General features: G+C 54.1%; 1 protein-coding gene across 1 annotated transcript in view; it reads left to right on the forward strand.

Annotated features, from left to right (window-relative positions):
- The window catches only part of PKP1 (plakophilin 1), a 50361-nt gene that overhangs the window by 15763 nt on the left and 7610 nt on the right, over positions 1-26988 (forward strand). Inside the window, exons 3-12 of the mRNA XM_059413077.1 lie at positions 15028-15422; positions 17816-17960; positions 18865-19072; positions 19897-20074; positions 21351-21465; positions 23106-23261; positions 24088-24264; positions 25533-25686; positions 26064-26250; positions 26865-26949. Coding sequence (XP_059269060.1) covers positions 15028-15422; positions 17816-17960; positions 18865-19072; positions 19897-20074; positions 21351-21465; positions 23106-23261; positions 24088-24264; positions 25533-25686; positions 26064-26250; positions 26865-26949 — 1800 coding nt within the window. The remainder of the gene's footprint in view (positions 1-15027; positions 15423-17815; positions 17961-18864; positions 19073-19896; positions 20075-21350; positions 21466-23105; positions 23262-24087; positions 24265-25532; positions 25687-26063; positions 26251-26864; positions 26950-26988) is intronic.

Raw genomic sequence — 26988 nt, forward strand, 5'->3', positions numbered from 1 at the left:
ACAGACAGAGGGTTGAAACTGCATGAAGCTTCCATAGGGGATGGGAAACCCAATCACAGTGTTCTCCAGTTAGCCATGTGGTTGGAGTGTCCACAAAAGCAGGGCCCTGAGCCAAGTACTCTTACAGAGGAGCTGCCAGAAAGAAACATGACAGGATCCTTGCCCTTGAAGTAGAAAAAGAGACCATCTTCACCAATCCACAGTTAACACGGTCTGTCCCCCACCCCCCCAAAAAAAAGCTTGGTGTAGAGGAATAAGCCTTGCCCTTTGGCTAGGAACTTCAGATCTAAATCTTGGCTTTGCCCCTTAACTAGCTATGTGGTCTGGACCGGTTCTTAACCTGACTGAGACTCAGCTTGCCCATCTCTAAAATGGGTAGAAATTCCTGTTCCAAAAGGCAGCATGGGGATATGGCTCTGGCATGTCCGAACTTTAAGGGGAGGCCTAGATTCTCATCTCAGCTGGGCTGCGACCAGCTAAGGGATCTGGGGTGGTCTTCACCTCTCCAGACCCTGGCTTTCCCATCTAGGGAGGAAGGCACATTGGGATTAGATCCGAGACAAGGACGCATTCAGCTCCAGCTTCTCAGATGTGACTGGAGAGCTGAGTAGCCACAGGTCTCCATAGCCAAAGCCTACATGGAGGTCTCCCCGAGAGCAGGGGCAGGTCCTCCCGCTAAGACCCCCACCTCAGGCCCCTGGAAGGATACTGGCTTCTGCACTTCCTCCCCGCTTTCATCTGAGCATCTCCAAGCACCAGGAGAACAGCAGTTAATTAACCCTTGCAACAGGACGGAAAGGTGATAGGACCTCATTTACTTCAGCTTCACAGAGAGGAAACAGACACAGACAATGGCTCTACCTCATAAGGACCCTGATGTAAAACTCAGTCTCTACCTCCTCCCCTGCTCCCATTTCTCAGCTCTGAATGTCACCTGAGCCACCTGGGTTCCTTTGGCTGTGCCTGCCGGGCCTCTGTTCTTGAAAAGTCCAGGGGAAGAAAGATAGAGGGGATACAGTCTCCTTCTCCCAAGCGGGCATGGCTCCTGCCCCAAAAGGGAGTGATTGATGTGTTTGCCAACTCAGTGTCCCTGCTGCCAGCCCGTGACTCACTCCCACTCGGCCCTAGGAGATAGGAGGGTCCCACGGGGCCCCAGGCTCTCACCCAACAAGAAGAGACAATGATCCTACTTGCTGAGGGACAGAATGTGCCCGAGAGAATAAGGCGCGGGAGCAAGAGCGGGCAGGGCCGGATCCCGGGCCACCCCTCCCTGTGGAAAGCAGTAGCTTGGCTTGTAGTGTGTTTTCACAGACACCTTGCTGAGGCTAGAGACACTCCTATGGAAGAAGCCTGTGGCCCACACCTACATCTGGAGTGTCCCTCAGGGAGGGGCCCTCCTTCCTAAACTATAGTCTACCAGAAGGGCTCTGCTTTCCATGTGAGGAGTTCCGCTGCCTTAGAGTTGGAACTTAAAGGGAGGGGGAGGGGCAGAGGGAAGGAAGAAGCCCCATCCTGGCCGTGGGCTTCTCAGAACATCACTGCCCTGGGGACTGTTGCTAAGATTCGGGGACTCCCTGGCCGGGCCTCAGGCTGACCGTCAACAGACAGCATCTCTTCACAGCTCTGATGTCACAGAGCCCATGGCCTTCCTTGGGAGAGAGGAATCGAGGAATGCCTCGCATGTACACACCATGGGCTTGCAAAGAGAGGGGACCGTGGTTCCAGCAAGTACATGCCAGCGGTGTCCAAGGGTGGGCTCCAAGTGGAGAAAACCAGGCCAGGCGCCAGAGGAGCTAAGCTGAGCTTGGAGTGGGTTGTGAAAGGAGAGGGGGCTGCCCCTCACAGAGAGAATGTGGGCGGAGGACAAACTCTCCTAGGCCTGGGGCTCGGTCTGACAGTAGCGTCTGGGCCCTCTTTTCTGACTGACCGCCCCCAAGGAGGGCAGCTGTATGCATGTTGCCAGCTCCAGGGGTCTCGTAAGCCTCCCTGGCCTCCTGCCACCGATTCCTGGGGGTGTAGGAGCTGCCATGCCCCCTAAGCTCAGCAAGGCTGCTGCCCACCCCTGCCTTGTGCCCCTGAGGAGCACCAGACCCAGAATAAGGCAGTGAGGATCCTCATGGGGGATGGGAGGCCAGACAATTTGGCCAGAATGCTCAGGGACAGAGGTCAGGGTCAGGGTCAGGGACTCAGTGGGGCAGCCAAAGAGGTGGTGGGCAGCATCGGGCTTTGCCAGCCCTGGACACGGTCAGCCGCTGGCCCTCCTCAGACGGTGCCTCTCTCCTCAGGAGAGACGGCAGAGCCTGGTTTACATCTTCCTCCAGCTCAGTCTGTCAGCGAGCCCCCGGAAGTACTTCCATTCGGTTCACGGAGAGCTCTGAGGTGGGGGTGAGACGCCGCAGTGGGCACTGTGAGGCCCCTGACCCCCTGGCCCCGTAGAACGGAAATGGCTTCTCCGGAGAAGGAAAGCTGCATGAGTTGGTCACTATTCTCACCCTCTCACACTTAAAGGAGACCCTCTGGGACTTTAGAGGGAAGATCAGAAGAACCAAGGATAATTGTAAACTTCTTTATTTTTTTCCAGAAAAAAAAAAAAATTAGCAGAGTTTTGTTTGGGTCCTGGTGTTTTGTGTGGCTTGATTGTTTTTTTTTTTTTTTGTCCTGGCAAGAACTAATGTACTCAACCAACAACAAGTCTTTAAAGTCCTGACACTATAGTTAACAACAACTCAAGGAGGAAGCAAGAGCGTCAGAGAGGATAGCATTCAGAGTGAGCTTGAACCCCTGCAGGCCTGCATTCCCTCAGCTGGAAGTGGGTGGGGGTCTCCTTCCCCACCTCCAGCCCCTGCAAGATGGGGCCCCAGTCCCAGAAGGAGCAGGAGGTCTGGGCAGGACCCCCCCACCCAGGTTCTGGGGTGAGCGGGCAGGTGACACCTGGCCAGAAGGCCACCGGGCTCCCGCCTTCATCTGCAGCCGACTCCCACAGGGAAGAACTCCGATCTCCAGCATCCCTGTCCTCACTAACCCCTTCAGTTGGTAAATCGAATTTACCCCCAGTGCTCCTGTGTTTACTTCCCCACTTGATTCCTCCGTCTTTGTGAGATCGGTAGGTGTTCTCCTTCTTCTGATGTTCTGTGCAGGGAAATCAAGCTGCAGAAAAGTGCAGGGACTTGCCCGGTACCCCACAGGCAGACTTGGCAGAACGGAGTCCAGAGCCCAGTGAGCTGGAGTGAGTGAGGATCTCCTCACCCGCCCGCCCGGGATGCTGCAGACGCTCCCAAGCCGGGAAACAGGGGGACCTGAGGGGGATCCACGAAAACTCAGCCCTGGGTAGATCTTCTGATGCCTCTTTTCTGGTTTGAGAGTTTTCCTTTTGTCACAGAGCTCAGCGAGACGAAGGCAGCGGCATTTCCCAAGTGGGTGGAAGAGCTCTCCCCACCCTTCGAGAGGGTGAGGCTCAGCATTCTCCCCCAGGGCCCTGGCAAGTCTCTACGGAGGCCTTCCTGCCCCAGGAGAGCCAGCTCAGCTGAAAAACAAAATCAAATCAGGTGGGGAGTGGAGGAGGGGAGGGGTTAGAGACGCAGCTGGGAGGAGAAGCAGCTCTGGGGCTCTAGACTTCCAGTCCTCTCTCCTTCTCCCCGGCAGGCCGCCCAAAGGTGTGGCGTGAAGGGGATGAAGGTGGGGTTTGTGGAGTTTGTTGAGAAGCGCTGAGCTAAGTTGGGAAGGAGGCTGTTTGTGACTTCAGTGGGGGCTGAATCCTAGAATGCTGAAGTCAGAAGAAGCCTTTATAGGGCCCTCTGCAGCTGAGGAAACAGAATCAGAAAGGTGTGGTGACTGCCCAAGGCTGCACAGCCCGACACGAAGAAACAGAACTGGGCCCCGGATCTCCCTTGGACTCTTGCCCAGAGCATCTTGTCACACTGTGGTCTCTGGGTACCCTTGCCACCATGGGCAACAGTGTTTCCCCAACCTGGGTCATTTGCAATCTGCTGTTACAATTTTTATGAAATCATTGACCAACTATGATTTATTGCTAATGTGCTTACTTTTAAATTTCAAAGGAAATTTTGAAAGGAAAATTTATATCACTAAAAAGTGGAAAAAAAACACCCAATATTCTTTGCCATAGATGGTTAACCATAACTTATAACCAATAATAATAAATAAAATAAAAACAAATTTATTTAATTCCTGCCAGAGAAAGCCTTTTTTTTTTTTTTTCCCTTTCTGCTCAGAAAAGGGAGGCTGGCAAGTATTAAAAAAACATGCTGGCACCAACCTAGACTTTCTCCTTGTGGTGATCAAATGGAAAAAGGAAGCGCTTTCCATGCGCTCTGATGTGGGTTATTGTGGTGCCTTAAATGCTCTGACGTCACCTCACAATCACCAGCAGTGCCTAACCCACCCTTGGGGAGATTCTGGGTCACAAACTCATCGTGCAGGATAATTTGCCTAAAGCTGGTCCAGCAGGTCAGGTAAAGCTGAGAGCCAAGGGAAAAAGCTACAGAGTACATCCCCCTCCCCAAGGTGACCAGCCACATGCCAGACTGAACAGTTTGTTTTTAACGGAACATTTTAAAGATAATATATTTTTTTAACCTTTTGACCCGCCTTCACCCATTTCTCCAGCACCCCCCTTCCCAATTCTGGCAGCCACCAGTCTGTTCTCTGTATCTACAAGCTTGGTTTTTGTGTGTTTTTTTCTTGGGTTTTGGGGCCTGAGGGAGATGGATTTTAGATTCTACGTATAAGAGAGGTCATATGATAATTGTCTTTCTCTGTCTGACATAATTCACTTAACATAATATCCTCCAGGTCCATCCATGGTGTGGGGAATGACAAGATTTCATTCTTTTTATGGCTTCCTAATACTCCATTGTGTGTGTGTGTATATATATATATATATACATATATATATATATATATACACGCCACAATTTCTTTATCCATTTATCCATTGATGGACACTTAGGTCATTCCCATGTCTTAGCCATCGTAAATTCTGCTTCAGCGAACACGGGAATGCACATATCTTTTCAAGTTAGTGTTCTCATTTTCTTTGGATAAATGCCCCAAAGTAGAATAACTGCATCACACAGTAGTTCTATTTTTAATTATTTAAGGAAACTCCATCCTGTTTTCCACGAGTATGCATTCCCACCAACAGAGCACAAGGGTCTCCTCTCTGCATCGTCACCAACATTTGTTATTTCTTATCTTTCTAGCCATTTTAACAGGTGTGAGGGGATATCTTGTTGTGGTTTTGATTAGTATTTCCCTAATGATGAGTGATGTTGGGTACCTTTTCATGTACCTTTTGGCCATTGGCATGTCTTCCTTCGAAAAATGTCTATTCATATCTGCCCATTTTAAAATCAGATTTGTGTTTGTCTTTTCCTGCTGATTTGTCTGAGTTCTTTATATATTTTGGGCATTAACTCCTTATCAGTTATATGATTTGCAAGTATTTTCTCCCATTCAGTAGGTTACCTTTTCATTTTGTTGATGGTTTCCTTTGCTGTGCAGAAGAGCTTAGTATAATGTTGTCCCACTTACTCATTTTTGCTTTTATTTCTTTTGCTATGATGTTAGATTCAAAAAACTATCACCAAGATCTATGTCAAGGAGGTTACTGTTTTCTTCTAGGAGTTTTACGATTTCAGGTAAAGATGATGATTCTTTTTTTATTTTAAAATTTTATTTATTTATTTGGGAGAGAGAGAGAGTGAGCCCAAGTCAGGGGAGAGATTCCCAAGCAGACTCCATGCTAAGTGCAGAGAATGACCTGGGGCTCAATCCCAGGACCCCAAGATCATGACCCAAGCCAAAATCAAGACTTGGACACTTAACATACTGAGCCACCCAGGCACCCCAAAGATGATGTTTCTGACTGAATGTTTACAGTTCTCTGAACTAATTGATGGCTTGGTCAGTGCTAAACTTTGTGGGATTGCTCCCTGGGGCCAGCCAGGAGAGGGTCCCTGGGAAATCCTGGGCCTCCTCCACATCTGCCTACAGCCCTAATCCTCTCTTAGAGGCCCCATGATGTTGGGACCAAAATGGGGGTGCTGTGAAAGGAAGCCTGGGAGAGTAGTGGGGCTCAGGACTAGCGAATGGCCCAGCCCTCCCTTTTCCTTCCTGACTGCCCCTGAGGCTTGAAGCAGGATGGCCCAACTCCCTCAACGTGAAGAAGCTCAGTGAGATTTGGCTAATTCCAGGAACTCCAGGCCCAGCCACAGTCACCGGTCTTGACATGACCCCCTGCTTTCCCAGCCCAGTCTGTGTGTGCTCAGTGGTGCATTGGAGCAAGGCTTAGTTGAAAGGGTATCAGTCACTTTTCTGCACCTTCACTCTTGTCGTCCTGGCCAAGACAGACCAGTTGTCATGACCCCAAGGTCTCCTGGCCCACTGGTGTCCCTTGGAACAGAGGGACGTCTAGCTCAGGTCTTTGGGCAGTAAGGTTGTGTCACACAGCTAAGGAGCTATACTCTTCCTAAATGTCTCTAAGGATCTCCCATAACAGGCCAAAAGCAGGCGGCGGAGACCTCCTATATATGCAGCCCCTGGGCAAGGAGCTTCCTAGGAGTTCAGAGCCAGCAACTAGCCAGAGATACAGGTGGCGTTCCTGCAGAGCACCCCCTAGCTGCAGGGGCTCTTGGCCATGTAGTCTTCCTTCATGTCACCAGGCTCTGACAGCTGAGTGGCTGGAAGACAAACACCAGGAGGGAGGTCGGAGACCTGAGTCTTGAGTCACGGTCTGCCACATCTTAGCTGTGTGGCCCTAGCCAAGCCTCGAGTTCTATGCACTTAATAAATGCTCACAGAGAACACGAGGATGTCGCCATCTGCCCTGACACTTCACTGGCAAGGCACAAGGCAGGAGTGCTGTCCCACAGGGGTCTCCAACAAGATGATGAATGGGAAGCTCTTTGCATTTGATTGAAAGGGTATCAGTCACTTTTCTGCACTTTCAGTCTTGTGGTCCCGGCCAAGACAGAGCAGAGCGTCATGCCTGCTAAGGTGTTTTTACAATAAGTTCAGGAACTTCCAAAGATCTTCCCGACCACAATCCACTGCCAGCAAAGTGATGTGTGTCTGTGTAGGCGGGTGTGCATATGGGAGCACACACGGGCACACAGGCCCATCTTCCAGAGTGGAGCTCTACCACCCGAGCCTGGGGAGAGCCAGCCGCACTCTTCCTCCTGCCAGGTGAAATTCTTGGCCTTCTCAGCAGTGGGAGTAGTTTCCTTCCACTAGCAGGGTCTCCAGGGAGCTCTGTTTGGAGCCAAGTAAGCATCTGCCCCTGAGGATGTTCCCACCTCATGGCCTTTGGCCTCCTCTTCTTAGGTCTGGATGTACCCTGTGGCCTCATGTGTGGGAGGCAGTGGTTAAGAAGGCTACTGAGCATCCCCAGACCTTCCCCAGTGCTTGCATGGGGTGGGCGGGTGCCCAGCTTAGTGGGATCTTCCTGACTCTCAACTATGCTCTTCAAGGAGCTGATGTGTTCTCGCAGATTCCAGGAGTTATTTCACATTGAAACCTTATAGGGCTTCTTCCCAGGATGAACAGCTGCTAGGACGATGGGGTCAGCCCCTGGGTTCAAAAGGCAGAAGCTGTGGCCACAGAACAGGGGGCTCTTGGAGGGCAGGATAGTCATGCCTCAGACTTATCTGAGCATGAGTCTGTGAAAGAGAGGTGGCCGAGGTTCAGGGTTCCTCTGCCACGGGGCCTGTTCTCACTGGTAGTAAACACCTGCTGGGGATTTCTTTTTCCAAATATGACACAGAGTGTACACTTGAAACATAAGTCCTTGTTCCCCAAACCCATCCTGGGAGTTCCAGGGCCTGAGAAAAACCCATTGCTCAGCTGTGAAGGGGGAGAGGTTCTGGAGAAGATTTTCAGAAAATCCACATTTCCCCCCAGGCTAGCAGTGAAGCAGGGAGCCGGGCGTGGAGACAGAGCTGGGTGGGGGGCACCACAGTGGTCTGTTTGGACAGCAGGTATCATGGAGCACCAGCTCTCTGCAAGGGGCTGGGTGCCCAAGCACACTCTGGGCCCAGTTGCCTGATAGCACCAGGAGCCTGGGTGGGCCTGACCCTCCCACCAGCCTGGGATGCAGACTTGGAGCCTGGAGCCCATCAGGACAGGATGCCTCTTTCACCAGAGCTGTGAGCTCCCTGGAGAGAGCAGCGCCATCTTGAAAGACCCACAAACCACAGCCTGGAGTTGGCGATTTTTAGGATCTTACCTAGTTGGGCTGCCGCTGTCCAGATACTTTAGAAAACTTGTTCTGAATCACCCACTAGTTTCATACTACCCCCCTGATCAATGCCAGCTCCCAGCTTCCACCTCTCAAGATGACAAGGGACACTAATCATTACTAAGCAGATCTCTGATGAATTCTGCACTCCCACCAAAACTTTCATGGGTTGGGGTTCTATATATACAGGATATATATTATAAAATATATATACGTATAGAAATATATATTTTTATATAATATATAAAAATTTATATAATATATAAAAATTTATATAATATATAAAAATAATTTTTATACAATTTATTATATTATATATAATAAATATATATATTTATATATATTATATAAATATTTTTAATATAATATTTTAATAATATTTATTTATATTATAAAATATAAATATTTTATATTTTTATATAAATATTATGTTTTATATATAAATATATAATAAATATATGTATTTATATATATAAATATAATTTATTATATTGTAATTTATATAATATATAAAAATATATAAAATATATTTTTTATATAATATATAAAAATATGTATTTTAAATATAATATATAGAAATATATTTTTAGTATTATATATTATATATATAAATATATATTTTAATATAATATATACAGTATATATTAAAATTCAGGTGGTAGAAGCTGCCCAACACCTGACATCAGGCTGTTTCCAATTCCCGTTGTGCCTCGACTGAGTAGACACCCACCAGCCCCTGTCCTTCAGTTTGCAAACTGGAGTTCCTTCCTGAGTAGGCACTGCAGGACTCAGGATGCTGGGGATGGAATCATGGGAGAGCTCCTCCCCGCCCCGAAGGGCTCCCCAGCAGGGACCCACCCACCACCACAGCCTCCAAACAGAACAGGTCTGCTCTTTGCCTGGATGTCAGGGTTTTGTGAGTGGTGCGCAGCTCTGCTCTCCACATGCTGCACAAAGCCACGTGCCAAAGAAAGAAAGGAGGACTAGCCCAGGGTAGGACCCGCTGCTCCCCGCCAGAGAGGGAGCAGAGCTCAGGAGGAGACAGGGAACGGCATTCCTCCTGCCCAAGTCCCACCTTTGGTGACTCAGGCCCAGCAGCTCTCTGCTCTCGATGCCTCCAGCTGCTGAGTAAGCAGCCATCTCTGCCCACACCCTCTCCCCCCAACCTCCTGTGCCCTGGGGCCTGAATGCCCCCTCCTGGGCAGCCCTTGCTGAGAGAGGACCTGTGCTCTCCAGTCCCCCCAGAAGAAGAGGAGCAGAGCTGCCACACGCATTGTGAAGCTCCCTCTCCTCCCCGCCACCCCCATCCCCCCGCCCCTCTGTGACTGGCCAGCTGTGCCCAGTCCTGACCAAAATCCCAGGAAGATGGAAGAGAGCATGTCTACTGCACCAGGGCCCGCAAATGGGCACTGAGGGGGGACCAGTAGGTACAAGGGGAGTAGCAAATGGAATCTGTCCTCAAGGCATTTTCAGTGTGAGTCCCTTCTCAGGAGGGGCTTCCCCCGGCCCAGGAGACAGAGGACCCCATGCAGTTGTGTGTGCGCCCCGCGCTCTCATGAGCAGGGCGTTGGAGAGCGCACTGCTGACGGCTGCCCTGCTGGGCACTGCGCTGGGTGTGGGACTCAGAGGGAAGAGCAGGGTGTGTCCTGCCGGAGAGCCGGTTTGGCCAGCCCCACCTTGCTGGCAGAAGCTTGGTTTCAAAATGGGCTAATAGCTGGGGACACAGACACTCTTTTCATCTTGGTCTGCCCAGCACATGCCTGACTCCTTCTGTCTGGTCAGCCAGAGCTGGAAAGGAACTCTCTAGGCTTGGCCAACCAGCTAATAAGGCCTAGGTCAAGGAGCAAAGGGAAGAATCCTGGACCCGCATAGCCTGAAAAAGCCTCACTGGGCCACCCTCACTGACTGGCTTGCCTCATCCAGAACCCCTCTGCCTTCCTGGCAGCTTGTTTCATTGTCAAGGACCCCCCTGTGGCCCATGGAGGCTGTGGGAACCCCAGTGCCAACCAACGGCCCTGATTTCCATCGCTGGCACAGATTCCCGTGGCAAGTCAAGGCCCTCCTTTGGGCACTTCTAGTGAGGCCAGCCCTGCTTGAGGGCCCTAGGCACAGTGAAGGGTGTCTTTTCCCTGGAGAGCTTGGGGAAGATGACAGAAAGCATTAGCGACTAAAGAACACATAAGGTCACAACCAGTGGGGGTGTGCAGTTGAAGAAGTCTGGCTCTGGGCATGACAGAAATCTGAAGAAGGGGCCTTGGTTGAGTCAGAGCAGGCTCTGTGCAGATGACTGGGGAAGAGGTCTTCGAGAAACATAGCATTTGGGAGGAGGGGCAAGGAAAGCTATGCAGGATGGAAAAGAGGCTGGGCAGAAGCAGGATGTGGTCAATATCACCAGACGGCATAAAGGGATGTATTGGGGAGGGAAGAGGTGACTGGACAGGCAAGGGGACCAAGCTGATGAGTTCTTCTTGCAAGAAGCAGAGAGAGGAGCACCTGGGTGGCTCAGTGGGTTAAAGCCTCTGCCTTCGGCTCAGGTCATGTATCCCAGGGTCCTGGGATCAAGCCCTGTATCAGGCCCTCTGTTTGGCAAGGAGCCTGCTTCCCTTCCTCTCTCTGCCTGCCTCTCTGCCTACTTGTGGTCTCTGTCTGTCAAATAAATAAATAAAATCTTAAAAAAGAAGAAGAAGAAGAAGAATCAGAGAGATACTGTGGACTTGTAAAGCACAGAAAGCTTTGTCTGAAGAAGGTCAAGTGGATGGCACCAGGGCCCCAAGGGCTGGGTTGGAGGCTGGCGGGAGGCGCTGGAATTGTCCAATAGTGACCTGAGGCTTACTGGGGCCACAGTCTGGGCAATGGGAGTGGGAAGGGAGGAGTCAGAAAGGAGTCTCAGTTGGAAGGACAGAAGCATGCCATCTCTTCCTAAATGACTGGTCACTGTCATGTCCCATGATCTTGGGCCAACAGGAGCTCCTCCAGTTTCGGGGCCTCTTCAGACTGAATGAGACTTTCAAGAGGAAACTGACTATGTTCAGTTCTTTGAGGCCCTGGGTCTTCGGCTGTGTTAGTTTAGTCACCTTCCAGGACTCAGTTTCCTTGCCTGCAAAATGAGGGGGTAGGCCTCTGAGCACTTCCTGACATGACAAGGAACAGGAATATGGTCTAGGGAGCATTCAGCAGGACATAAAATGCCACAGTTTTCCAAGAACAAAGGGAAGGAGAGAAAATAGGTGAATTACAAGACCTAAGTCATTAGAGAAGGGAAAGCAGAACAGGGCCTGGCTAAGAGAGTCTCCTCGCTCAGGGCAGATCTCTCTGTGCCACCTGGAAGGTAGTTCCAACTGTTGACCTCCTGAAGAGCCTCACTTGTCTTCCAGGTGGAGTAACATGTCTCCCTGGACACACCCTGGGCCCCCCCACCCCCAGCTGTCCAGCCCAGCCTACTCTCTGGTTGAGGGTCATCTCTGGCCCCAACAATAGTCAACTTTCTAGCCTCTGGAATGTTCTGATGTGTGATGCATGGACCAAACAAGGCTAGAGTTTCCCAAGGAAGCATGAGCTAACCAGACAAGGGGCGTGTGTTTGTGTCTCACTGTCCTTTGTATTCAAAGCAGAGGATGCTGCCAGCAGATCACTATCTGGTTATGGGGGTGTGCCTGGGAGACCCGGCACTGGCAGTGAAGCTTTCCCACCTGCTGTGGGCACCTGGGTGCTCACTCCCCTCGTGTTTTCTGCTCCAGCTGCAGCTGCTCGCTCAGGACCTGGAAGGGAGGGTTTGGAAATGTGTGGGGGCATTCTTGCTAGTCATGATGACTGCAAGGCACGCTAGCATTAGGGCTCGGGGGCCAGAGGCAGCGCAACATCCTGTCGCGCTTGGGGGAGCCTGCACAATGAAGAATTGTCCAGCCCCAAATGCCGACAGTGCCCACGTAGAGAAACACCACGTCATTCCATTCCGTCATGGAGCCATACAGGAGGGCCTCACTCCTCTTTCTGAAACCTTCTGAGGCAGGTTCTGTGGCCATTGGGTGAGACTAGTGTGGGGCTCTGAATACCCGTTTCCTGGACTGGCCTGGACTCCCAGGTCCGTCCCCGTCAAGTGTCAACCTGGTGGCTCCTTAGGTCTGGCTGTGGTGAAAGGCCACCCACGGTCGGATCCCAGGGATACAGATATCCGAGGGATACAGATGTGCCTACTAAACAAACATTTAGGTCACGCACTGTCCTACAAACATTCATTCACTGGACTCTCCCCATACTGGGTACAATTATAATCCCAGTTTTACAGATTTAAAAAAAAAAAAAGGAACTGAGGTGTGTTGTGTTCAAGTGAGTTGGCCAAGGCCCCCCCATCGGGCCGTTGACATAGCCAGGGCTTGGCCTCGGCAGTGTAGCTCCAGAGCCCGTGTCCTTGACCACTGAGTCTGCCTCTGCCCAGGGAGCTGGACGAATGGCCTGGAGTCCCAAACCTTCAGCCTGATGGACAGCAAAGGGGAAAGGTCACAGGCAAGGAGGCTGGTGACGGCCTGCTTTGTCTAAGCTTTGGAGGGAAACCCCGACCCCCGGACTAGGACAGGGAAGGGCCTGGCAAAGAGGAAGTGTGGTCCCCACTTGTCCAAGTAACAGTAAAGTGACGGGAGTCACCCAAGGCTCTCCTCAGCCTCCAGCAGCCATAACACAAGGAGCTGGGGTGGGGCTCCCGGGAATGGGTGATGCCACTAAGATGCGGCTGTGCGGGGAGGGCAGGAAATGCAGTCCCACAGGGTCAGCCCTGCCTTCTCCACCACACCTGCTCCCCGGCGGGTGCAGCCGGCGCCCTTCCCCGAGGCAGCCCACCCTCGCGGAGACTTGGCAGGATGGCCCATTGCTCCTTTTCCCAGCACAGGAGCGGCCCAAAGCCTCTGTCAGTCTTCATCAGCATGATCACACGGTCGCTGGGTTGGGTCCAGGATGAGCGTTTGTACTCCTCATCAGGTGTCTGGGCTGACGTCAGGAGTGTCATTTACTGAGAACAAGAGAGTTCCTTGTTGCATTTCCATTTAAGGCTTAGCCCGCCATGGGAGTGCTCAGCCTGCCCTGCTATCATCACCTTCCCCCACCTTCCCCCACCCCAAGAGGATGGAGGGCTGAGGCGTGTGGCCATGGGCCTGAAGCAGGGGAGGCCTAATCGCACATTTTGTGCAAGGTGCACATTCCGTGTCAAAAATGCTCAGAAAATTGCCTCCCTCCCTCCCCTCTGCCTGTTGCTGTTCATTTCTGCCTCCCCAAACACCTGCACACCTGTTCCCTTTGGGGTGGGCTGGTTGGACCCAGTTTAGGGAAGAAAACTGTGCCCCCCCCGAATGCCCAGCTGAGCATGTAGGTAGAGGAGATGAGAGCGCCATTGTCAAGGTGAACAGTTTGTGGCTTCTGACTTTTGGATGCCACTTCTGACTGGGACCTTGACCCATGGGTGGTTTCCTGCTAAGACTCTCCCGGAGCGGGTGCTGAAAGGGGATGGGCCAAGAGAAGGCCCTCCCCAGCCTTGGGTGGCTCGATCTGGTGTGGAGGAGAATAACCCAGTTGTCTAACCACCTCCCTCCCCCTTCAACACACACACAGGGGGTGAGGCAGGCAGCCTCTGGGCGGCTAGGCTTGGCCCTGGCTCATCCCAGCATAGGTGAGGTCCAAGTCAGCCCCTGTGTGGAGACACTTCATCTCCACAGGCCCAGTGTTACCCTCTAGTCTGAGGACAAGTCAGAGCAGGCAGACCCACCACCAGCCTGGGAGCTCCTGGGAAAGTCCCCCTTCGACAGATCCGTTCCGAGCTCCTTCCCACAGAATCTCCAGCTTTGTAGGCTCTTCCCAGGGAGGCTGCATCCCCAGGTGAGCTCTCACAGAGCCCCTGGGGGTTGCCTCATTTCCGTATGTTTTCCTGTCAGACTGAACCTCTGCCTAGCCTCTCCCTCCTGCAAGCCTGACTAAAAACCCAGGAAGCCCCCCTCACACCCAACCCTAAGCCCCTGGGCCTAACTCCATGCACACCGGGGCTCTTGCCATAGAAGGCCCAGGAGCAGAAGCATTTTTTTTCCCTCTGGCCTGCGAGGGGTTCCCCTGGAGGGCCTGTTACCCTTTGCTTCTTGCCCAGCACAGGGGAGGCAACATGAGGAGTTCAGCAGGGAAATAACAGTGGTGAACAGTCCTGGCCAGAAAAAGAGACGTTTCTCTCACTCTGAGTACAAGTGGACAAGGAAGGTGGGCCATGTTGGAAGCTGCCGGTATCTGGGAATGGCACAGCGCCACAGGGCAAGGACTTGGGGACGCAGGGGCAGGTCCGGTGTCACCCTTCCCTCCTGAGTTAGAAGTCCCCGTCTTCTCTGGGCCTCCGAATCCCCACCTGGCCAGGGCCATCCACGTAGGACTGGATGAGTTCCTGCACCCCCATAGTAAGAAATGTGTTTTCCAGCCCAGCCCAGCCCACAACACAGCACGCGTCTCTACCTCACGCCTTGCACTCTGAGGGCTTCCGTTCCAGCATCTACCACGCTGTCCTGGTTTTTTAAGCGAGAGTCACAAATCGGCTAAATGGATTTCACAATCCATAATGGGTCACAACCTGCGGTTTGAAAAAATAATATGTCAGATGATGAGGCCAAGAGGCCTTCCACTCTGAACGTCCTGGGGTTCCATGAACGTTATTACGGAGGCCAGGGAGGATGGGGTCCCGTGGCCAGCTGGATCCAGAAGCCCCGGTCAGGAATCCCCACTGAGCCTTCCCTCCTTTCTCTGACCAGATCTACAACGGGACCCTCAAGCGGGAGAATGACAACAGGCGTTTCAGCTCCTACAGCCAGATGGAGAACTGGGGCCGGCACTACCAGCGGGGCCCCTGTCCCACGACCGGCGCGGGCAGTGACATCTGCTTCATGCAGAAGATCAAGGCGAGCCGCAGCGAGCCTGACCTCTACTGTGACCCCCGGGGCACCCTGCGCAAGGGCACGCTGAGCAACAGGGGCCAGAAGACCACCCAGAACCGCTACAGCTTCTACAGCACCTGCAGCGGCCAGAAGGCCGTCAAGAAGTGCCCTGTGCGCCCACCCTCCTGCACCTCCAAACAGGAACCCATGTATGTCCCGCCCATGTCCTGCAACAAGGACCTGTCCTTTGGCCACTCAAGGGCCAGCTCCAAGTAAGTGCTGCCCGGCTGGGCAGGGGGCCAGGATGGGGGGTCAGGGTGGGGGCAGACTGTCCGCCTGGCTGCACACTGATGATAGAAAGGACCACCTTGGTCCCCAGAGTTCCCTTGTTCCTGCCTGGGGGCATTCCTGGAATGGACTGAGGAAGTCTTCAGTGTGAAGGGGGAGACAGAGTCCAGACATTAACACAAATGCTTGGGGTATGTAGGTTCTAAAGGGTCACAGGTTATGAACAGAGTGGGGCTAATTAGAGAAGGTTAGCTAGACCAGTGGTGCTCCAAGCGTGTGCCTCAAAATAGTAGTGACAGCATCACCTGGGAACATTTTTGCGTTGTCCCCAGACCTACTGACTTGGAAACTCAGGGAAAGGCCTGGCAACGTGTGTTCTAGCAAGCCCTCCAGGGGACGGAGAGTTTGTGACCTTAGGCATGCAAGTCTCTGTCTGTGTTCTGGAAGAGCAAAGGAGTGTCCCCAGATGTGGCCAGTGGGCAAGGGGGCCATGTTCCACCTTATAGGACAACAGACAACCAGGACAGACAGACATCGAAACTGAGGAACTGGATCTAGAGCTGAAGAACAGAGGATCTCTCTTGTCCCTCGACCCTGAAGGCCCAGGGAGAATGAAGGAAATGAAGCACGTGTCCTGTAAAGATCCACAGGCCAGGGTGGCTTGGGGATGGGACAGGGTTCTAGGGGTCATTGGGCCTGCCCTCCAGGGCTCAGAGCTCCATAGACCTCTAAACTGTTCCTTATCACCACCTAATGGTCATTTATTCATTTATTTGGCAAACATTTACTAAGCATCTACTATGTTTCAGGGTGTGTGGTAAGTGTAGGAGACACAGCCAGGAACACACAGCCCAGAGCTATCCTAGAGCCACACACTCACCTGATAAACTTCTCTTTAGAGCTCCAGGAGCTTTGCTTCGTCTCTAAACCTCATAGTCCCTTCTAGACAGGTGCAGGAACTCCCAAGGAGGAAACAAGGCACAGAGACGTTAACTCACCTGCCCAAGGTCACACAGCTGCTGCAGCACCCTGTGTTCTTCCCCAGTCTGTCGCACTGTTTCGATAATAAGCTGAACTCCATTGTAAAGTTGGACCTCTTCTAACTACTCGGAGGCCATCAGGGATATTTAGGATGAGTTGGAGAAGGACTAAGAAACCCTTTCCTATGGAGCAGGACTCGGGGCGGCAACAGGCCCTGGCTTATTGCCCCAAACCAGAGGCCCTGAGAGGACAAGGTCTGGGCAAGACACGGAAGGGGATGTATGATGAGCCATTTCGAGCTGACGTTTGACTGGCAAATGAGACATTTTCTCAACGCGGGGCAGGAGGGCTGCTGATAGAAAACCAGAGAGCTCTGCTCCATGGGAGATTTTTCCCAAAATGGAGTTAGGATGCCACGCTAAAGCCACGAATATTTAGTGAGCATTTACTGGCAGGACTGAGCCCGGTACCCATGAGAAGGCACCTCTAGAAGTGCTGAGGAGATTCCTGGTGGGGTGGGGCTGGCTGCCCCAGGAAGGACTGCCCCCCGGAACTCTCCCCCGCTGTTGGGAACCAGGACACAGGCAGGTGGAAAGGGCAGCCCGAGAGTTGACATCACAGGAGCTGGAGAGGTTCCTAGAAGAGAGGTGTCCTTTCCCTGGAATGTTCAGGGAAGCGGGACTTCAGCGAGGCACATGTGTTATGAAGGGAAGGGACACGGCCACACCTGAGAGCCATGTGGGTGCTCAGTGGAAAGATGAGTCTTGCTGGAGCCGACCTCATGAGGGGCTGGAGCGTGGGCCAGAGGGCAGAGCAGAGCTAAACGATTAGATTGAAACGTGAAATTTTTTTTGTGGCTCAAAAAGGTTGACTATCAGCCATTTCATACGGTCCAGCTTAACCCGTGCCCTTGGATATTAGTCTAAGCAGTCTGCACTTGAACCTGCAGGATGGAGAAGGCACTGATGGGAACAACTCAGCAAACTAGGTTTTAGGAGTGCTAGTCTGGTAAAAGGGAGGAAATTTTTGGATGGGGGAGCTTGGAGAAGAGAGCCAGTTGTGGGGGTGTCTTGCTGTAGTTCCAGTGAGAGTGATTATGGCCAGAAGGAAGGCAGTGGCTGTGAGGGTGGGAAGAAGGAGCAGATGTGAGAATTGTTATGTAAGAAAATTAGCTGGACTTGGGGAGAGATGGAGGCATTGATGGTTGGATAGAGAGAAAGGGAAAATGGAGGAAGGATGGATGGATGGATGGATGGATGGATGGATGGATGGATGGACGGGCGGATGAAGGGGTGAGTGGGTGGTTGGATGGACAGGCTGTGGCAGCTTGGGCACATGGGGGGAATTCTGAGCCCCAGTCTACCCTGGAGCCCACCCCACTGCCCATTGCCCACAGGATCTGCAGCGAGGATATTGAGTGCAGTGGGCTGACCATCCCCAAGGCTGTGCAGTACCTGAGCTCCCAGGATGAGAAGTACCAGGCCATCGGGGCCTATTACATCCAGCACACCTGTTTCCAGGATGAAACGGCCAAACAACAGGTAGCTGGCTGCACACCTTCCTCCCCCTGGAGGCCTGGGCAGGAACTGGGCGTGTCAGCCTGACCCCATTTAGAGATGGGTGGGGGCATTTGCGCTCGCTCCTTCTCACCCGGCCTGGCTGCCCGGGGCGAGGAGCGTGCTTGGCATCGCCTAAGATCACAGCTGAGCATCTTAACCCTCTAGTGAGTGGACATTAGTCAAGCGTGTCTCCCCTACTGGTCACATGGAAGAAATAGTCATGGGTTCAACAGACATGCCCTTTCTCAGATGCCACTAGAAAACATGACTGCTTTCCATCCTTCAACTCCCCTCCCCACCGTCTGTCTGTCTGTCTCTGCCTCCCTGCCTCTCAGTCTCCATCTCTCTCCCCCTCTCATAGCTGATCCTCTTTCTCACCACGCGTTGTTCTTGCCTCCTGAGCCTGGCTGGTGGGAAGGACGCCTCTGGGGCTCTGCAGCTCAGCCCAAGGGTGTAGTGCCCTAAACAAACGGGTTTTCCAAAAATTCCATGATCCACCCGCATCCAAATTCCTGCCAGAGGAGAAGGAGTTCCCCTGGGAGGGTCTCTCTTACGTCTGTCCTGGTTTAGGATTTTGAAGTATATTTTTATCTGTCTCCTCCTCTGGTCCTCACTGCTCTATTTCAGAGGAGGAAAGTGGGGCTCAGAGCAGAGGGGCGCTTTCCTGAGGGTCTCCTGGCGAGGAGGTGGGGGAGCTTGCCTCTGAATCCATCTTGGCTCCTGGTCTGGCCCATTGCTATGATTCCAACCTGCTCATTCATGTTGGTTGGCTTGAGTATTTCTGAACTGACAGTAGACTTTGGGTCTGAGAAGACTCACCTTGAGCAGAGCCATGAGATCAGCCTCACCTCCCTAACTGGGCAAGACGGCCCCCTTATCCCGACAGGTCTATCAGCTGGGAGGCATCTGCAAGCTGGTGGACCTCCTCCGGAGCCCCAACCAGAACGTCCAGCAGGCTGCGGCCGGGGCCCTGCGTAACCTGGTGTTCCGAAGCGTCACCAACAAGCTGGAGACCCGGAGGCAGAATGGGATCCGAGAGGCTGTCAGCCTCCTGAGGAGAACTGGGAGCACTGAGATCCAGAAACAACTGACCGGTAGGGAGCCCCTGCTGTGGAGAGCTCGGGGCTGGGGTTGGCAGGACTGCTGGCTGCAGTCCCAAGATGGGGTGTGGGGCAGCCCCTCCAGGCTGGCTCAGAGCACAGCCATGCAGACTTGACCTCAGGCTGAGGTCTTGGGAGCCTCCATGGTACTGACCTTGGCCAGATTAGTGGTGTCCAGATGGTGCATACCTGCAAGGGGTCAAAGTCTTTCTGAAGATAGAATGCAAAGCATGGAAGGCTAGTGCCCAGACAAGACCCTTGTTCAGCAGAGGCTGGGATCTGTAGGTGACAGGGAGAAAGGGAAGTCAATGAAAGCAGGAACTAACAGTTCTTAACCATCTTCCTGTGTCCAGACAATATGGTAAGCACTCAGGTCAGGGGCACAAGAGACAGAAGAAACTATGAAACCCTCAGACTGGATGGGGAAGATGAGGCCAGGCACAGAGTAACCAAGATCAGTATTTCTGGAATAACTTTTAGGAAGAAAATAGAATTAGAAGACTCTGCATGCTAACATTTATATAAAAAACCATGAATCAATCCAGTGTTTCTGATCACCTTCCCTATTCATAATTTTGACCTAGATAAAGAACTCTAGATGCTCCCTGCTCTCACAGAACCTGCAGTCTTGTTGAGACGCTGGGAAGTGGGCTCAGGAAACAATCAGACACTAAGTGAAATAAACCAGGCCTACTTAGAAGGTGACCTTTTACTAGGATTCATTTGCCAAAGCAGGCTGGAGGCTGGAGGGTGGTCCCCTGTTGCCTGGAGTCTTCCTTGGCCTGGCATGTGTTGAGTTGACTGTCCCCGACCTCTAGGGCTGCTCTGGAACCTGTCCTCCACTGATGAGCTGAAGGAGGAGCTCATCGCCGATGCCCTGCCCGTGCTGGCGGACCGGGTCATCATTCCCTTCTCCGGCTGGTGTGATGGCAACAGCAACATGAGCCGGGAAATGGTGGACCCTGAAGTCTTCTTCAATGCCACAGGCTGCTTGAGGTGAGAGAAGAGTATGCCCATGGAGTCTTTTGGCCCCAGCCCTGGGCTTTGCCCAGGCAGCCCCATCTCGGGCAGGACCAGCCAGGGAAGAGAACATAGAATGCAGTCTGCCTGGCACTGGTCTTCACGGGCAGACTCCAAGAAACGGAGCCCCAGTATTTCTGATGTCCCTGCACCCAGATAAGGATCGGGACTCCATGACCTCCTTTAAGGGACCGCAAATGACTTCTTAGAAATCTAAGAGTGGAAGTGCCAGATCTGAATACCCAAACTGCTTCAACCATTTCCCTCTCCTCTGTTTCCCAAAAATCCATTTCTGGTACTATCTTGAAGAGTGTGCTTTTAGACAAAAGGCGGCTGATGGGCTCCTAATGAGTCATTTCCCAGCCATGGTGCTAACTGCCACATTCATCGGCATGAAGATGGCACGGCTCTGCCCAGAGTCTCCTGCATCCCCCCTTGGCAGGGAGGAGGGATGCGGGTACGCTCGCTCCAGGAGTGCAGTTACAGGCTGGGTTGTGGGTGCTGGTATGGAGGTGAAGCCGTAGAACGGATCTCCTTTGAGGATCATACCCTGCTCTGATGGCGTCTGTCTATTCCAGCTCCTGGATGCTGCAGAGTGAGGGGTGCGGTGTTTCAGCTGGGGCTCCTCCCTGTCAGCCTCCAGCAGTGGGCTCCAGTGAGCAAAACTGGGGTGTTAGGGACCTGATGGGCTGCAGGGCTATTGGTGGCAACAGGAACCACACTTGGCAGGCACCAGGCAAACAGGCCCGGAAGGAGCCCGCTGCTGGGGCAGAACACAGCTTCCACAGGGACGGGGCATGTGGCCCCAGCCGAGCACCCCTCAGCTCCTTTCCCAGATCTAGCCCCTGGCCCCACAGAGAAACCGGGCAGGGGAAGCTTCCAGCCCCCGTTAACAGGTGCCCACTAGTGGTAGCGCATGTGTCTTGGGGTGCTAGCTGCATTAGAGCCCTCGACGGTCATAAAAGTTACAGGCCTGGGGCCCAGGTGGGCGGAAGGAGGGGTGGAAAGAGCTCAGTGCAGATGAGAGCCCGACCAGCCTCCGCCACGATGGGGCGGAATGGCCTGAATTATCTTTCCTTACTTCTTCCTCGTGCCTTTTGCTCTGCTCTCGTCCTACCAAACCTCCAACCTCATCCCCATCCCCTCGGGCCCCCTTCTGCCACCTGCTCTCCTCCCTGCGTGCCCCCCAACCGCTCTCCACCCCTACCCCTCCTCCCCTGCCTCCTCACCCCCCCTCGGCTCTCTCCCGCAGGAACCTGAGCTCTGCCGATGCGGGCCGCCAGACCATGCGAAACTACACGGGGCTCATTGATTCCCTCATGGCCTATGTCCAGAACTGCGTGGCCGCCAGCCGCTGTGATGACAAGGTGAGCGCACCCAGGCAGCGCCCCACTCCGGCCCTGGACCCCAGTCCTCCTCTCGGTACAGCACTCCAAGGCCCAGGGCCTCCCCAGAATCAGTGAGGGCAGCTCCTTGGGCTCTAGGTCCTGGCATTTTTCTCTCCCAGGCTCCACGAGGCAGGTCTGCCCTTGAGGTGGCCTTTAAGGTATGGTCCAGTGACAGGACAGAGGCCCAGAGACGGGCCGGTGAAGGGGACGGCTGGCTGCAGAGTGCTCTGCTTGCCGGGGAGAGTGGTTACAGGGCAGCTCCCCGTCCCTCAATTAGAGGCTGTGTGAATGGGGACACTTGGTGACATCTCTGTTCCTCAGTGTGCACTTTATTCCAATGGAGATGATCATATCCTGTCTGCCTCCTGGGTTGGTTTAAGGCTCAGTTAGTTCATAAGCAAGACTCAAAGTGGGCCTGTGGCCAAGAGAGCGCCCCGTGAGCCATTACTGTCACTAGTGCCAAGCCCAGCAGACGGCCCCGAGGAGCCCCACTGATACCCCAGGGATCCTACCTGCACCAAGGCTCCCTCTGCTACACTGGTTTCCCACTGCCCCCCAGTGAGGCCACTGGCCAGACTGCCCTCCTGTCCCCTTTGAGCTTTGGGACACACTAGCACACATAGACAGGGAAAATCATGGAGGGAAGAGGAACTGAAGGCTGGATGTTTCCATCACGGCAGGACAGCAACTTGGGAGAATAGTGAGTTCCCACAGTCCCCAGGTGACCAGGGGACTCTCTGCACACCATGGGCTCTGGGTCTGGCATACAGTTTCCCAGCGGCCTGCTCCTCCCCTGAAAGTAACAACAGGGCCTCAGGAGAGAGACAGTCCCGTGGAGGCTCAGCCAGGTCCCAGGGGTCGTCATGTTTTCTTTTGCTGCGGATGCAGCATCCCCTCTACCTGTGTGACCCAGACCCAGTGACTCAGAGTCCCTTAAATCCTAGCAGGGCCATTGGACGGTCAGTCTGCTGGCCCAAACAGCAGCCTGTTAACTGAGGACAAAGGCAAAGGCCTAGGAGAAGCTGCCACAGCCAAGTCCCAGGTGCGGGTCTCACTGCCTGTGTGGACTTGGGATGGTTCAGCATCTCTGCTGCTGGAAGCTGAGGACGAGCCAGCTACAACACAGGGCAGGCGTAGGGCTTTGGAACCTAGATAAGTCCAGCGGCTCCCGAGGGAGAATGTGTGAGAACAGAGGTGTGTTCTTCAATAGCCCAGCCCGACCACTGGTACCGTGGCTGTCACGCAGAAGTGGTGCCGCTCTCTGTCGTATCCTCCTGTGTGGGGGGCCCTGTGACAGGTACTTCCGGGTAGGCCTTCCCAGGAGCCCTGTGAAGCAGGTGACTTCAGTCCCATTTTGCCACTGAGAAAACCGGGGCCTGGAAGGTAAAGCAAGCCCCTCCAGTTCACGCAGCTAGGAAGCAACAGACCTGGGTTCGAGTCCAGACCCCAGGGAGCATGACAGTGGGAGGGAGATTTTCACGCAGGCCCGTGTTCCTCTTTCCTGAAGCCACTGAGGGGCTGTCTCTCTCTCGTGAGCAAGGGCGGTGGGGGAGCCCGGGATGCCATCGGGGTGTTGGGGAGGCCCGGGCTCAGGTGCCACACTTCTGCTTGGCCCCCAGTCCGTGGAGAACTGCATGTGTATCCTGCACAACCTGTCCTACCGCCTGGACGCCGAGGTGCCCACCCGCTACCGCCAGCTGGAGTACAACGCGCGCAACGCCTATACCGAGAAGTCCTCCACGGGCTGCTTCAGCAACAAGAGCGACAAGACAATGGTGAGTGATGGTGATGACAGAGTCAGGGCCTGCTCCCCACCAGGCAGCCCGCTGGACTCAGCTGCCCGGCGCCTGCTTTCCTCTCTCCCTCAAGCCTGAAACCAGCAAGAAGGGCCAAGCCCAGGCCGAAGCCCTGGTCTCAGGCTGGTGTCGCGCTCCAGAAGCTGAGTAGAGGGCATTCGTCTGGTCTTCAGAGGGGATCTGTGTACTTGAGACTGTAAGACCTCAGACTACCCGGAGGTCAAAAGCTCCTGCCCTCCATTGGCAGAGCTTATCCTCTCTTACCTGTGATTGATAAGCTTGACCCCATCTTGTCCATTTCCCTGGAAGGTTTGGAGGAGCCAGGACTCTAAGCCCTCTCTGGCCTGGTTCCCACCAGATCCCAGGCCTCCCAGGTCCCCCAGAAGCAGGAGGGTGCTGTGGAGGGAGGGTCAGTCTTCCCCACTGGGTACAACTATGGAAACTGGGCTCTGGGCCACACCTGCTGGCCCAGGGTGGGTCCGGCTCGGAGTCTGACTCTGGGAGGGGAGGAAGGATCATGGTGTGAGACCCAAAAGCAGCTGGAAAGTTTGGGCAGAAGGTGGCCAGCAGCACACTCCCCGGGATCCCAAAATTGTCCTCTGCCTCCCTCGGAGACCGCCCGAAGGAGCAGGTCCCCTGTCCTACCTCACTTCTGCGGAGCTGCCGTAGTGAGAAAAGGGACACCAGGAAGGTGCTTCCCCGGTCCCTCCTATCAGGACCCAGGACCCTAGAGCTGGGAGGCACACAGAAGGCTTGGGTTGGCTCCCTTCCCAAGGCTCCCTGCTGACCTACCCTTTGTCCTCAGAACAACAACTACGACTGCCCCCTCCCGGAGGAGGAGACCAGCCCCAAGGGCAGCAGCTGGCTGTACCATTCAGATGCCATCCGCACCTACCTGAACCTCATGGGCAAGAGCAAGAAAGATGCCACCTTGGAGGCCTGCGCGGGGGCCCTGCAGAACCTGACCGCCAGCAAGGGGCTGGTGAGGAGTGGCCCCCGCCCCACCCCCATTCCTCCAACTCAGCGCAGGCTCGGCTCCCTTCCCTGTTCTCCCATGAGCACGTCCCCGGTCTGAGTCCTAGCAAACACCTGTGGCCTGCAGAGCTCGGTTCTGCCTGCACGAATAGAGACAACGTCCTATGTGATATGGGGGAGATGAGGGAGGAGAAATAGCCCCGCCCTCTGGGAACTCCCAGGCCGTGGCAAAGCAAACCCACTCCTGCAGGATTCTGTCTGTACCCACAGAGCCCCCTTAGCGTTGTGATTCCTGCCCCCACGCTGGCCCTGTCTGGGGTGGAGGACAGGGATGAAGGGTATGTTTGTGGTGGGAAGAGTCTCTTAGGTGTTGAACTGGCAGAGGGAAAAATAGAGGGTTTGGAGCATGAACAGATCTAGAGGGAAATGTGGCAAGATCAGCAGAGATTTTGAAACCAAATATAGTTTGGAGGACACGACGGAATGGCCCTGAGCCATAGGAGGCCTGTTGCAATCAACAAGCATTTAGATGGGGAGGCAGCCAACAATCCTTCATCTTTACTTAGGACAAAAGAGAATCAGTTGGAAGCAGGACCAGGGTGAATTGAGGTAAGGAAGGAACTTTCTTGACTATGAGAGGATGGGTCTAGGGGTCTTCAAGAACTCCAGACCAGCCGGGACCAGATTACAGCCAGGATGGCTTTGTTGCTAGAGCTGGCCTACTTCTAGGGGCCCCTAGATGGTATCTCCAGGTGGGCATGGACCCTCTCCTACCCATCTTTGTCCTAGGCAAGTACCCAACAAATATGCGTTGGTTTCCCCGGAGGTAGAAAAGTTGGAAGGTGGTTCGATGCGTCTTTAATTGACAAATATCACTGACCACGAGGTTTCACGCGAGCAGACACAGCTGGGACATGTCAGGAAGGCAGAGCTGAGACCCACAGCTGAGCAGGGGTATCTGACCCTTCTGTTAGACTGGGAGCCGATTCAGGGCCCCGGGGAGCAAGGGGTCTGAGACTACCCTCTCATCACCCATCTTGCCTCCAGGCTGATCCGGGAGTAGAGCTCAAGGTCAGGAGAGGTCGGGGTGCATTTCTGCCTGGGTGCTCTGTCTGTTGCCGGCGCATGAGCAAATTTGTGTCTCTCTTTGTCCGCACTTCCAACACGGAAGAGAAAAGATTCTGGGTTTTTTTTCATTTGGGATTACCTGGCTTGCTTCCACCACAGTGCCTGGGAAGCCACAGGCTAGGTCCTCACTCGGCCCTTCTTCCTCAGATGTCCAGTGGCATGAGCCAGTTGATTGGGCTCAAGGAAAAAGGCCTGCCCCAAATCGCTCGCCTCCTGCAATCTGGCAACTCTGATGTGGTGAGGTCCGGAGCCTCCCTCCTGAGCAACATGTCCCGCCACCCTGTGCTGCACCGCGCGATGGGTAAGCACCCTCCACAGCATCTGGTCAGCCCTCTCCCCGGGGCCACCAGCTAGGACTTGGCAGAACCCCGCTTTCCAGAGCCTGCTGGAAGGTCCCCCTCTAAATTTTCCCTCACATTCCAAGAGGGGAAACTGGCCCACGAGGGGCATGGAGGTAGGAAAGGGCAGGTCCCCTGGAGATGGGGGTCTGGGGTGCAGGTGCGCAGAGGTCCCATCTGGGTCCTAACCCCTTACTTGGAGCTAGAATGGAGGCTTGAGGGGTCACCTGTCTAGGAATCTGGTTGAGGGCAGCCGGGACTCTGGCCTCAGGAGGGAGCCCCTCAGCGCCTCTCTCCCTCAGTCATCTGAGCCCCTGCCTTCCAATGCTTTCTCTCTCAGGGAACCAAGTATTCCCAGAGGTGACCAGGCTCCTCACCAGTCACACTGGGAACACCAGCAACTCAGAAGACATCCTGTCCTCAGCCTGCTACACTGTGAGGAACCTGATGGCATCCCAGCCGCAGATGGCCAAGCAGTACTTCACCAGCAGCATGGTCAACAACGTCATAAACTTGTGCCGTAGCAGGTGGGCGGGGCAGCGGGCAGTCTCCTCCCCAGCCCCCCACACCCCCTCACCATTCACCCCACGCAGGCCGTCCTATGACTCCCTGCAAAGTCTCAGAGGCAAGGCGGAAGCAGTAGCTAGAATAGACAGGAGAGCCAGGGTGGGGTGGGGGCGGGGGGAAGCTTGGGTGCAGAGAAGTTCCAGAAGCCAGGAGCACTGTGGGGCTGAGTCCAGCAGGCAGGTCCTGGGGCTGCACAAAGGGGACAGAGGCAGTGCGTTCTCCACTGCGGGTCACCAGAGGACACTGGATCCTTAGAGCATCAGCAGGAGGCATGGAGCAGCAGACCCTACATGGGGGAACTTTATTCTGCTCCAGGGGATTTTCTCCTCCCCGGACAAGGGCTGGGGGACCTTCCCCCTTACAGCCTGCAAGGAAAATCCTAGGATACCTCTAAGTGGGCAGGGCCGTGGGGTCCTGCCCACTGCGCAGAGCGAGCCTGATGGGGCTCCTTTCTCAGGCACCTCTGGGGCCTCCCACGTCTCTAAGACCTGAAGGGGAGGGAAGGAGGGAGGAGGGGGCTCATTCTCACGCCTCCCTGAGTCTCACCTCACAAATGAACTTCCTGCCTGCCCAGTGCCTCACCCAAGGCTGCAGAAGCTGCCCGCCTCCTCCTGTCTGACATGTGGTCCAGCAAGGAACTTCAGGGAGTCCTCAGACAGGTAAGGGCCCACACTGTTGACCCCTCCCCAGGAGACCCT

This window comes from Mustela nigripes, chromosome 10 (assembly GCF_022355385.1).
Source record: "Mustela nigripes isolate SB6536 chromosome 10, MUSNIG.SB6536, whole genome shotgun sequence".
NCBI lineage: Eukaryota > Metazoa > Chordata > Mammalia > Carnivora > Mustelidae > Mustela > Mustela nigripes.